Here is a 12,282-nt window from a genome sequence, read left to right as displayed (position 1 = left end):
CCGTTTTCAACAGCTTCCACACGTCCCATTCGCGGGGGCGGCGTGAGCCCGTTGATGAGGGGCACGATTTCGACTTGCCTCTTCCCACCATTCTGCTTCGTGCTCGAGGTACGGTGTATGGTGGTACTTTGGCTCAATCGTGCACGCAATCCTCCGTCAATGTCGTAGGGTTACTAGGATACCCGGATATTGCTTAGTCCAGGCAACCGGGAAAAGAAGAAGCAATCCTGCAGTCAGCCAAGTCTGTAGCGTAGTGTGAATTTCCACCTTGGGGTCTTGCGAAAAGATATCTTCATGTTGCGTTATTATCGGTCGTGCCATCCCCTTTCGACGACCCGCGCTAACGGATTGTCGAGTGGGCGTGGCCCGGTTTCACTTGGAGCCATCCTCTACCCAATATTTTCCAGTGGAGAACAGGGGACTAATTACACAATGTTGCGAGTGATCGTCCTCGTTCGACATCTTGTGTGCAATGGGCAGAAAATGGCGCCAGAGCATGGGATTGCCTTGCGTCTTTTACCCAGCGCAAGCGTGGGGGAGAACATGGTCCTTCCTCAATGAATTGCATGTGTGTTCGGTGTATGTGTGTGTCTGTGTGTGTGTGTATGGAAGTCTGGGTGGTGGTCTTTTTGGCCCAGAAAGTCCGGGTCAGTCGAACAACGCAATCGCAATCGCCGAAGTTGGGTGGGCGGGCGGCCGAAGGCGACATGGGGCTGAATGGGGGACGATGAACGATGACAAGACCGATTAGGTGATCGAGACTAAGAAGCAAGTGATCAGCAGGCGCCAAGAACTTCAAGGAGCACCTCAACCGGAGTGGCCAGTAAGAGGGACCCGAATTGGCAAAGACTGACAGAGGTGGAAATGTGGAAATGTTGACCGGCAGAGGGGTCTGAATGCAACAGGGTCACGACGCTAAGACGGGCAGAGTAACGTCAATGACATTCGAAAGCCAGCGACGTCCCTTCGCAGTGTATACACCAGCGCCAGCAGTGGAGGAAAAACGTGTAGCGTAAAGTGTATTCGCCGATTCAATCTCAATTTCATCCCGAGGCATAGGTCGGTGGGGTAATTCGAGAGGCTTTGCCCCACGCAACAACCTGAATTTGCATTGAGCTTCATCTGGCGGGGTGTTTTGTGGATCCAGCAAAGCGCTTCTCGAAGAACCAAGACTCGCCCAGGTTGCCTCATCGGCTACAATTTTAGGGCGAAGCTTCCATGAGTTATTCTTAGCTGAGCTGACTTGGAGTGATTACAATTGTTCGATTACGACGACGATGACATGCACGGAAACCTCGATTGTGCCTTCCAATCTTCGTCGTCGAGAATCGTATGTGGCTTACTTCGTTGATATTCTTAGATATTCGGAAGGAAAGCTGCAAAAATTAGAATCAGCTCTTTCCCTCCTGCATCCACCACCTTCCTTCCTCCCTCCCTTCCTTCCTTCTTCTTTCCCATTGAAATCTCACCGCCTCGTGTTCGAGAAAGTGGAAGACAAGAGAGGATCGCAGCGCGAGCACCCCACGTTTTTAATTTGAAATAGGTTCAGCCGTCGAAATCAGAAACCGCAGACCGAGAACGAGAACGAGGAACGCGAAGAATGTCAGAAAAGATTTTCGAATTCCAAAAGCAACATGCGCCACCTAAGATCCCAAAAACGGTATACTCGACGGTTTAATTCTAGTAAATCCCGCCCGCCCAAGCCTCCCTCCCATGAATCCATTACAATCAAAATAGGTTCATCCCACTTCGTCATCCCGAATGATATCCCTGACATCAAACCGTGTGCAGACTCCTACACCCTCCCTTCCCGAACCGGAGGTCTACCTCGCAGACCAAAAGAATAATGAGAAAATAATAGGAATGCCCCGCAAACCAATCACCTGCACACACACGTCGTCATTTGGATATGCTCGGGAGGGCCGTCCAAAAAGGCATTTACGCTTCGATCATCGGTAGGGTTCTGTCTCCAGAGAAGATAAGCCACGTCCTTTCGGCTCAGCTCTTGCCTCCTATCCTACCCCTGTCGCTCCCATCTTTTTGCGCCGTCCGTAAGCTATTTTCTCAATTTACGCCTGGGACATGGCGGGCCTGCTCGCGGATGGTCTGCGGAAACCATGCGTGAAGATCTGCTTGACCATGAGAATAGTCGTAAAAATCCAGAGAGGCACGGAGAGACCAGCGAAGACAGGGGCCATCTTGGCGCAGGTGCAGATGATACCGAGGCAGGTGTCGAGGCGCATGACGAAATGGGCGGCCACACCACATCCGGCGAGGTAGAGGATAATGGGAATGGCCTCGCAGACGAGAGAGGGAATCGGGTGAGATGCTACGGAGAGGGAAATCATACCCGCGTTAGTTTTTTGAAAAGCGCACTTACACCAACTTTCTTCTTCTTATCCCCTTCTTCTTACTCTCGGTCTGGAAAGGGGGCCCAAGACAGAGAGAGGACAGGGAAAGTGATAAACTAACCGCTAGGGGCAATGCGCGGGACAACCTCCAAATAGAAGAGCGCGAGAAGAGCGACAAGTGGGACGGCTACGAGCACGTTGAAAGCTCCGGGGGACGCCTTGCCGGACTTCATGTTGAACCAGTTGACGACTTAACAGCACAATCGTGTTAGCGACTTCACATTCCTTCGACCTTCCAAGAATCTCAATCTCCCCGGTAGGAAATTCTTTCTCTCATTTCTGCGCCCATATACACTTTCCATATCCACCCGCCCCGAGGACCGATGACGTACCAGCGATGGCGAATCCCAGGGTCAACAAGGCGAAAATCGCCTGGATGATGCGGGCGATGAGAACAATAATCTTCATTTTGAATAAAGGGTTCGCTTTAATTCGGGCGAATCGAAAGAGTGTGGACTGAGTTCAACTCGGATGTTGTAAATGATCGATTGACCTTTTTCGGACTCGAAAAGTTGGGCTAGCAACTTGTATAAAAAAAAAAAAGAGACTCGACCGAAGCGATTTCGAAATAGAAGCGAAGGCGACAAAAGGGAGAGTAGGACCACAAAAAGAAGAACCAAAAAACAGTATGTATGTTAAAGGAGAGGATAAGAAGAGAAACGAGATGAAAGGAATGTTTTGTTCGGCAAAGGATCAGCAGCCTCCGGAGCGCTCTGGATGAAATCTCGGGTGAAGGAAAGGAAAGGTCAGGCTGGGAGAACAGCAGCAGGTAAGGAATAAAACGGACCGTCACAGGTTCGCCTCTCTCTTTTGCTGTATGACTACCCGAAGTGAAAATCATTCTGATCGAATCCTCATTTTGATTGATTCTCCTTCGCTATCGATGTCCGAAGGAACAAAAGATACATGGGACCCACAGCCAATTCACATAGACTGGCGGGGTATCGGGGAATGATGGGATGGCATGACGTTCTGAAATCGTCCTGAAACGACTGGACCAGGGGTATCGGTTATGCGAGACCGAACGGGGCCAGCTCGCCCCCAGGAACACACAGGAACAGGGTGTTATTATTGGAACCGCCCCGTCTGCTTGAAGGTCGAGGAGAGGTACTTGTAAAACTCAAAAAACCTTTTTGTCTAGGACTGGGTCCGCGGGAACGCAAGAATCCGGTACCAGCCTTAATGCATGTCCCCATCACGATCAAGGAGGAGCATGTCACGCACAGCGCCATCTTGTCGAGGATGATTGGCTGGCGTTGAAGGAGACCAATTGATGGGGCATCAACTTCGTTTCCTTGTATCTGGTGGGAGATTATCGAGGGTGGCATTGCCTCTTTATCTCGAACAGAGGAACATATCGGATATCATGAGGTGATTGATGTTACAACGGCTGAGGGATGAGTGATGCATTGTTTCTCTCTCTTATTTTTTTTTTTCTTTTATTTTTTTTTTTCTTTTATTTTTTTTTTTCATAATCTTCTTTTCTTTCTCATTATCTATGTATTTATTTCTGGATTTCTACGTACTCACTTCGCCTTTCTACGGTGCCGCCGATGCGAGAGTCTCCCAGGCATGGTATGGGCACCCGTGTCGAACGGTAGCAGGGGGCCGGATCTGCGGGATGAAGCAGCGCCGCCTTTGCACGAAGGGGTTCAAACAACACGCAGAGAACATGCAGCGAACATCGAACAAAACTCTCGGCAAGGGAAATAGATCATTGATCGTTTATTTTATTCTCGAGCGCGGAACAAAGGCAATCGTGTCCCTGAATCCCGAATCTTCAATCGAGCGAGACAGCCGGGTGTCGCCGGGTGACGCCGGATGCCACCCCTGGTGCACGAAGTACCTTTGTACTCTTCCAGAAACGAACGACATCAAGACGTTCTGGATTTGATCTCTCCACACGACCCTCGGAGATTTTCTGCTGCGCCCGACCGGAACCATGGGCGCTTAGTACAAGTGCGTGCATGTAGACTAATTCGTCAAGGGCGAGTGAGCGACTCTGGATGTTGGGATGGGGCACCATCCTGACTCCTGACTCTATTGGATCGAACAGCAGGCTTCGAAGTTCTCTCCCAAGCAAACCGCGTCAACTCAAGGCCAATAAATGATTCTACTCGAACAGAAACCCCAAGCGAGAGCGCAATAATACAGGAAAGAGAAAGCACAAGATCGACAATCGGCTTCTACTTTATCTATCCGGCTCCATCCCCGTCCGTTTTGACTGTGACCCTTCCGACGGAGATCCTCTCTTCTTCTAACGAAGTCTTTCTTTGAAACGAACAGTGATGACGAGGTGTCTTGCCCCAAAGTTACGTGCGGCCCCGGACGTTCTAGCTTCCATGCCTGGGGATGAAAGCACTAGTCTGTTGATGGTTCCTGGGTTGCAAGGTCCCTGGACAAGGGGATGGCTGGCCATCAATTATGCAGAGGAGTGTTATGAGAAGAAAGAAGTTTGATTCGACCCCTACTTAGGGAACTGAAAACAGTTCCGCGATGGTGCTTGCTTGCTTGAGAAAAGAAAAAGATCGATGACTTTGTGATGCCAAGATGCGATCGACAGAGGGATGTGACATGGTAGTGGCGATAACCTCCCAACTGCTCAGTGTTGTTCCCAGGAAACCAAGAACTCGAAGAATATCTGGACCCCGAGCAACACAAAAAAGCCCGGTCAAACACCAACTACCTTCCAGATCATCACAATAACAAATCCCCAAGTCACAGCCTCTTCCTCATCCCATCATCACCAGCCCAAGATCAAACCAAACATTCCCCATTCCTCTGATCCAAGTAACCCTGTTCCCCCCCCCTTCTCCTTTCAGTCACTCTGTTCCTGCTGTTCCTGTTGTTGAAGTTTCTGCTGCTTCTGCTTCAGTCGCTCCCTCTCCTCCTCCTCCTCCTTGACCCTCACCTCCAAATACTCCAACATATAGTGATACCCCTCCAATTCCCGCTGCACCTCCTCCTGAAGCGAGTCCTTCTTAGCTGCGAAGCTGCTCTCGCCGTTCTCGTCGTCTTTCGGCATCGTTCGTGTCTTGTTCTTGCCCCCGCTGGGGTCGTCGGAATGGAGGAAGGAGTAGTGTACGGAGCCTGGCCCGGTTCGGATTGCGGGGCGAACCTTGCCCTTGCCTTTCGCGGCTTTGGTAGGTTGGGGGGTCGAGTTCGAGAACATCGTCGAGTCGTGGGTTTTGTCTGGAGGTGGAAAAGTGGTAGGCGGTGTTGGTGTGGTTTCTTCGAAGTACGCCAAGCGGTGGGCGGGTGGGGGAATGAAAAGAGGAAAAAGGGTTTTCAGTCCTAGGAAATAGAGAAGAGAGGATGGAGAGGTCATACATGTGGAGCATCAGCATCGTAGGCTCCCGTCATCATCGCGATCATGGTAGGGAGGTCTAGATAGTGGGTGTAAGTAAGGGCCAGATTCTTTGTGAATGGCTTCATAACATCTCCAGGTTCCCAGTGAACTTGATGGGAGACCAAAGCCAAACATCCTATCTTCTCTTGATCTATTCATTTCGGTTTAAACCTATCAAGCAGGAGCTGGACAAAGAGCGACTCCATCTACCCTCGTCCCACCCCAAAACCTGTTGAAAGACATGAAAGAGCTTTTCGCTATGATAACTTTTTTTGCCAGAAAACCTATCCTGAGGTAGGGTGGCTTATCTCCCACCTTTCCTTCATCCCCTTCCCTCTCTCTAAAAAACTTTTGATATATATCCACCTGCTATGTTGAGCAGATGGTATCATGGTGAGGATCAAATCGCAAACAAAAGAAGCCCCTGAAAAGGTAGATACACTAAAGGCCCTCTTCTAGTCCATTCGAATGGATCAATATCCTGTACTATAGCAACCCAAAAAGAGAATCTGTGTCCACCCCAACCCCCTCTACCTCTCCCCAGTCCATACCATCTTACCATCTTACGCCTTAAGCTCCTCGTCGACCAGGTTCCGCACAATATCCCGCACCTTCTGCCAATCATTCTCCACCTCAGTAAGCCTCTTCTCGCGCTTATCGAGCCCAACAAACTCCGCAGGGAGGACCTTTTCCGTAAAATTGAAGCTCGGCTCCTCCTTGAGGGCCAACTCGACAGCGCCGGCGAACTTGGCAGGGTGCGCCGTAGACAGCGAGATGTGCGGGAGCTTGCTATCGGAGCGCGCTATCGAGCGCTCGGACGCCGTGACGCCGACAGCCGAATGGGGGTCAAGAACGTACTGGAGGTTGTTGTAGAATCCCTTGATGGTGTCGACGGTCTGGGCGTCGCTGACGCGCTCGCTCTCGAAGGACCGCCGGGCGCTCGAGATGACGTCCTGATATACGGGTCCGAAGCCGCCCTTCGTCTTGAGATCCTTGAGCCATTGCGTGACTTCCTGGCCCGCCTGCTTCTTGTTCCATTCGTCGTCCATGCCGGCGGTCTCGGCGAATTCGTATGCGAGGAACCACAGCAGACGCTCAAAGTTGCTCGATACGAGGATGTCCATGGCCGGGCTCAGGGTCTCCTTGACGCCGGCGTCTTCGCCGCCGGTAGCTGCCGGTGCCGCGGTGATCATAGGCTTCTTCTCGTAGCGACCAGTCTTGAAGAACCGGTCGAGGATATCGTTCTCGTTTGTCGCGACGACGAACTTGTCGACGGGGAGACCCATGCGGTAGGCAAAGTAGCCAGCTAGAACATCACCAAAGTTGCCAGTGGGGACAACGAAGCGGACCTTGTCGCCGACGGAGAAAGAGGGGTTCGACTTGGCGAGGGAGAAGTAGGAGTAGAAGTAGTATACAATCTGGGCAAGGATTCGGGCCCAGTTGATGGAGTTGACCGCGCCGAGGTTGTGGGTCTTGTTGATTTCGGGGTCGGCAAAGAGAACCTTGACGATGTCCTATTTCGCCACTACTCGTTAGCGCTGCGATCCGTGCTCCATGGTAGTCGATAAGAACAAAAACAAAAGGAGAGAGAGAGAGAGAGGTCATACTTGACAATCGTCAAAGGTTCCGGTGACCGCGAGGTTGTGGACGTTAGAGTCGAGCACCGTAGTCATTTGCGCTTCTTGGATAGGGCTCACACGACCCTTGGGGTGTAGGATAAAGACGGATACATCCTTCTTGCCTCGGAGACCGTAGATGGCAGCAGATCCGGTGTCTCCGCTGGTGGCACCGACAACGGTCAAGTGATGCCTATCTGTAGAACTGGTCAGTATAATCGATGGATCTCCTGTATAGATCCCAATTGGGGTCTCGAAGGGCGGAGGGAGGGCTGTAGTTGTATGCGCGAGAAAAGGGAAGCTGCCAACAAATCCCGTCCTGATGGCTGGTGGTGCCGAAGGGTGGAATCTGGTGGGAAGCGTGGATGACAACCCAATGCTGTCAAGACACATCCTCTGTGTGTTATGTGTTATATGACATACCCGTTCCAGTCTTGCCCTCATTCTTCCTGATGAGGAAGTACTCAAACAGATTTCCGAGGAACTGCAGCGCAACGTCCTTAAAGGCAAAGGTAGGACCGTGGAACAGCTCGAGGAGCCAGAGGTTATCCTTGAGATGAACCAATGGGGTAGTTTCGGCAGAGCGGAAGGTCGAGTAGCTCCTCGCGATGATATCCTTTAGGTCTGCGGGAGGGATCTCGGACGGGGAGATGTAGAGGGACATGACCTCGTAGGCAAGGTCGTTGAAGGAGAGATCCTTCCACTGTTGCCAGTCGGTGGCCTTGGGGACTTCTTCGGGGATGTAGAGGCCGCCATCGGAGGCGAGACCCTTGAGCACGACGTCTTCGAAGGAGAACTGGAGAGAGAAGACGTGTTAGAGCGGCATGTCCGATGAACTTTTGTCGGCCCTGGATACAGGGTCCAGTGATTTGGTGTTCCCTACGTCATTGTCCTCGCCGCGAGTGCTGAGATAGCGCTGGGACAGGGTATGTGTGCCGGCCGACGCCCGAGCAGGAAGTCCGTTTGCAGCCATGTCGGATGAATTGATTTGGAGGTTGAGAGTAATCGAAACGCTTGCTTGATGTTGCGAACAAGATAAAGGACCCTTTCTTATTTAAAAAAGAGAAGAAAAAAAAGTAGGTGTACAAGTGGGGGTGCACAAGACTGCAGGGAGTGAGCTGATAGGATCGATGGAAGACTTGGGCGGAAGGTTGATGGAGGAGGGTGTGGAGGGGCAAGAATATCGACAAGACAGTCGGTAAAGTGGCGGGGGAGGGGGACAATCGGAGAAGCAAGGGTCCTCCTAGTTAAGTCGGAGACTCAAACCCAAGATGGGCGGATGACAGGTACGAAATAGTGAAGGAAAATATAAGGGCGGCTTCGGAGCAGGTACTTCGCGCAGGAGGATGACTCGAAGAACAAGAGGAACATCGAGGTGAAAGAAAGCACGGTCAGAACGTCCAGTCGTGGGCGCCGAAATTCGGTCCAGTCAGCCGAGTTGATTGAGTCAATCGCAGCGGCGATTGATCCATTTTGCGACGAAAATTTGCCCCGCACTAACCCAAGAGGCGGAAAGAATTGAAAGAGACTTGGGACGAGGGGCAGCCCAAGTAATCTATCACCGCAAGTACCTCGAACAGAAAGTACTAGTGCACATGAAGTTGACTAAACAGGTACAGCAGGTACGAAATAGTTTAGGCTACAATGTACTCAGAGTACGAAGTACATTTGAAGTACATCGTGTCATCGTTTGCAACTCACTCTGCAACCAGCACGAGGATCGGTGGCACAGGTCTATTCGATGGGCTGCTCAACTTAGGGTCCAGGCCAGGAACGAGAGACAATTGGACTCGATTCGATTGACTCACGGGATAATCGTAACCGTCTCATTGACAACACCATGCCCCAAGTACTGGCCCCGACGAGAACGATCAACTGCGTCAGAGCACGCAAGCACTGGCGGGGAGGCCGCTTGTAGTTTACTAGTGGCAACCGTTAGAGAATTCAACAAGGAGAGTCCGAAGGAGGGGAAACTATCTGAAGCTCCCTTCCCACTTCGTCCCCATCCCGGAAATAACCCGGAACTGGGGACCCCATGGCACGTAACCAATGATAACCCCGATAGAATCAGGGATACAAAGGTAATGGCATCGGTGAATATCAATGGCTCTGATACTGCCAAATCAAGACCTGTCCGGAAGAAGTCCCCAAGGGACATCAAGGGTCCCCATCAACCACTCTGAACATCATCATTGTCCCAGAAACGCAGGCTCTGATCAGGAAACAAGGTGTTTCATCCACATGCACAGATCTATTGACGTTGGTGGATGGGGTACCAAGACCGGTCGACTCAGTCCCTCAACCACCCATGTGTGTGTGTCTGTCTGTACGTGCCCTCACCTGCACCAAACCCCTGCACCGGCAGCTCCCTCTCCAAAATCCCCCTATGATTGGCGACAAGGAACAAATCGAATGCAAGCCAAGAACGACCTGTCGCCTGCTGCGTGATATCATCCGTCCCAAGTCGGTCAAAGCCATTTCGCATCTGCATCCGCATCAAACCTTACGCACTTTTGCTGCTTTCCTCATACCACCTTTTTGGCGGCATCTGCTGGGGATTCTTAATCTCTCATTTCTTCAATTCCCTATGTTATAATGCATATCCTCCGTTTTCCATACCATATGTACCATTCATTATTCATATCGAAGTGTTTGCCCACCGTTGACGCCATTCTCGGCGACGTGATGGGCCATCTGTTGCATCTTCTCCCTGCCACCACCTTATGCTGATCCTACTTGGCAAACTTCCAATAACCTAAAATTGCCGCTCCCTCACCGTCATCTGCAGTGTGGTGTCGAGCAGACGAGTGCTAAAAAAAGAACAGACAGAACAGAGGGGGCCGGTCCCCTCCTTTCCACAGGCCAGGCCACGGAACCCCCCCTTCAAGACTTCCGGATACACTTGAGAAGCGGCGCGATCCTAGTCCTCTTGCTGAGTCCGACCCGGTAAACCGGCTTCGCTGCCTGTGTATTTAGTCCTGCATTCGCTGTAGACTTCGACCCATCCTTGTCCTTTCCGACGCCACCTTGCTGGCCCCGCGGTTTTGTAGTCTCCTGTTTCGTGCCGAGATCCGCAGCCGCGACCTTCGATTGTGCAGTAATAGTCTTTGGGACTACATCTTCACTGGTCTCGGCCAGGGCTTTTTTGTTGTCCTCCAGTTTCACATTTTCTTTGTCGCCATCCCTGGTAGCGTTTGCCTCCGCATCTGTTGATCGCGCTCGTTTCGGCCCGTCCTCTGCAACAAGCACCGACTCTTTTCCTTTCTCGGGCCCTGGCGAGTGCGGTGCTTGCCCTGCTGAATCGTCCTTGCTTCCAACGGCTGACTTATCCGATTCCGACTTCTTTGGACGTCCTCTCTTCCTCTTCGGCGGCGGCGCACTCTCCACTGGTTGGTCTCTAGCCACAGGAGCTGCATCCAGCTTTTTAGGGCTCGAGGCGATTTCCTTGCTCTTCTTCTTAGGACCCCTCTTCTTCGGTTCAGCGGGCTTTCGCACTGTTTCACTCGCCTCTGCGCCGCCTAACTCATCCAGCAATGCTGTAGCCTCCTCCGCCGGGGGCTCTTTCCTGCTCATGCCCTGATTGCGCTTCTGGCGCGCCGGCCGCTCCTCGCGCTGACGAGGAATGCCGAAGTCCTTCTCATTCCAGTCCTCATCATAACTGTCCTCCGGCTCCACGTACTCTTCACGATGTCCGCCATCCAAATGGCGTTCCGGGCTGGTGTTCCTCGGGGGTTCCGCGGCGGCAATTACATCTGGGGATGACTCCGGCTCAGCTGTAGGCAGGAGGCTACTCAAGCGCCTTCTCTTCTTTGCACGTCCGGGATCCAATGCGCTCGAGGGTGGCTCCGCCGTCAGTGGGAGCATCGACCCACCGCCATTCGACCGGTATTGCGTAGGGGTAGGGTAGGCAATAGTTGCCGAGCCGCTTGACCGGCCTAGATGATTGTTTCGGCTCAGAGATATGGGCTCGTCTAGCGGGCTTAGGCCGTAGAGATTCACTTCCTCGTATTGCTGCTTTTGGCTTTCCGTCATCCTCGAAGGCTCGACGTAGAGTTGTTTGCTGCCACTTCGGTTGGCGTCGTTCTCGGTCGGAAGCGCTAGATCATCCTCACCATCGTTATCAGAGCGAACCTCGTCACCGTAGCTTCTTCTCGGCCTCTTGGTCCGCGGTGATCTCCCATTCCGTCGATCGGGCGATACAAGATCTATCACGACCGGGGACTGCGACACGCCTCCCGGAGCCCTAAAATCGTCGTCATTGCTTGTTTTCGCAGCCCGCGCTTCGGTAAGTTTCCGCTTCCTCAGTGATATGGGTGGTTCTATAGCAGGGCTGCTGGGCATAGCCCACGGGTCGTGCGCATCCGCGAGGCCCCTATCCGGTGTCCCTCCGCCCCTGTAATCCAACCCAGAGACACCTGTGGCGTCATTCTCCGGATTGAGAACCGGTGGCAGCGTATCTTGAGTCTCTCTGTAGCTCCCGTCCAGGAGCCCCGGGTGCTCGAACTGGCCTTCTGAGCCGGCTGGATTTACTTGAAAGGCATCCGCTACCGCGGCTTGCTGCTGTGCAAGGTACACCGACTGGAAAAACACAGGGTCTGTTGAAGTGGTGAGGTCACTCGGCTTATCTGACGACCATTCCGCGGTGGGCTTTCGGGGGCTCGGAACTGGACTGAGACCGTCCTCCTCGTCGGAGTCGGCAATAATTCGCCCCCCACGCATCTTTATTATCCGACCTTTTGTCACCGTTTCGATATCATCATATGGCCAAGTAAAGGACCCGAATAATGAACAAGAGATGGGGCTGAAGCGATGATGCTGAGATTGGATTGGTGTGAATATGGGTGTGAAGTTTGGGTGTGCTTTATCGTGATGGGCTTAGTTTAATTTCGCGTGCACGCGTCACGAT

General features: G+C 52.3%; 2 protein-coding genes and 2 pseudogenes across 2 annotated transcripts; all 4 read right to left on the bottom strand.

Moving 5' to 3' along the window:
- Positions 1-2,069: 2,069 nt before the first annotated feature.
- SAPIO_CDS6686 (uncharacterized protein) lies at positions 2,070-2,819 on the bottom strand (the record flags this gene model as incomplete). The annotated part of the gene is made up of 3 exons (XM_016788729.1): positions 2,070-2,329; positions 2,473-2,601; positions 2,744-2,819. The coding sequence occupies 3 exons, from the start codon at positions 2,817-2,819 to the stop codon at positions 2,070-2,072; spliced, it is 465 nt and encodes a 154-aa protein (XP_016641673.1).
- A 2,410-nt stretch (positions 2,820-5,229) lies between these two features.
- Positions 5,230-5,583, bottom strand: SAPIO_CDS6685 (annotated as a pseudogene; the record flags this gene model as incomplete).
- A 740-nt stretch (positions 5,584-6,323) lies between these two features.
- SAPIO_CDS6684 (Threonine synthase) lies at positions 6,324-8,349 on the bottom strand (the record flags this gene model as incomplete). The annotated part of the gene is made up of 4 exons (XM_016788728.1): positions 6,324-7,274; positions 7,368-7,573; positions 7,800-8,172; positions 8,260-8,349. 4 exons carry the CDS (start codon positions 8,347-8,349, stop codon positions 6,324-6,326), a joined length of 1,620 nt encoding a protein of 539 aa, XP_016641672.1.
- A 1,910-nt stretch (positions 8,350-10,259) lies between these two features.
- On the bottom strand, positions 10,260-12,095 carry SAPIO_CDS6683 (annotated as a pseudogene; the record flags this gene model as incomplete).
- Between the last annotated feature and the right edge of the window lie 187 nt (positions 12,096-12,282).

Source organism: Scedosporium apiospermum (assembly GCF_000732125.1).
Source record: "Scedosporium apiospermum strain IHEM 14462 chromosome Unknown SEQ_SAPIO_0106, whole genome shotgun sequence".
Taxonomy (NCBI): domain Eukaryota; kingdom Fungi; phylum Ascomycota; class Sordariomycetes; order Microascales; family Microascaceae; genus Scedosporium; species Scedosporium apiospermum.
The sequence above is the reverse complement of the archived record's forward strand: the minus strand, read 5'-3'. Positions and strand labels throughout refer to the sequence as shown.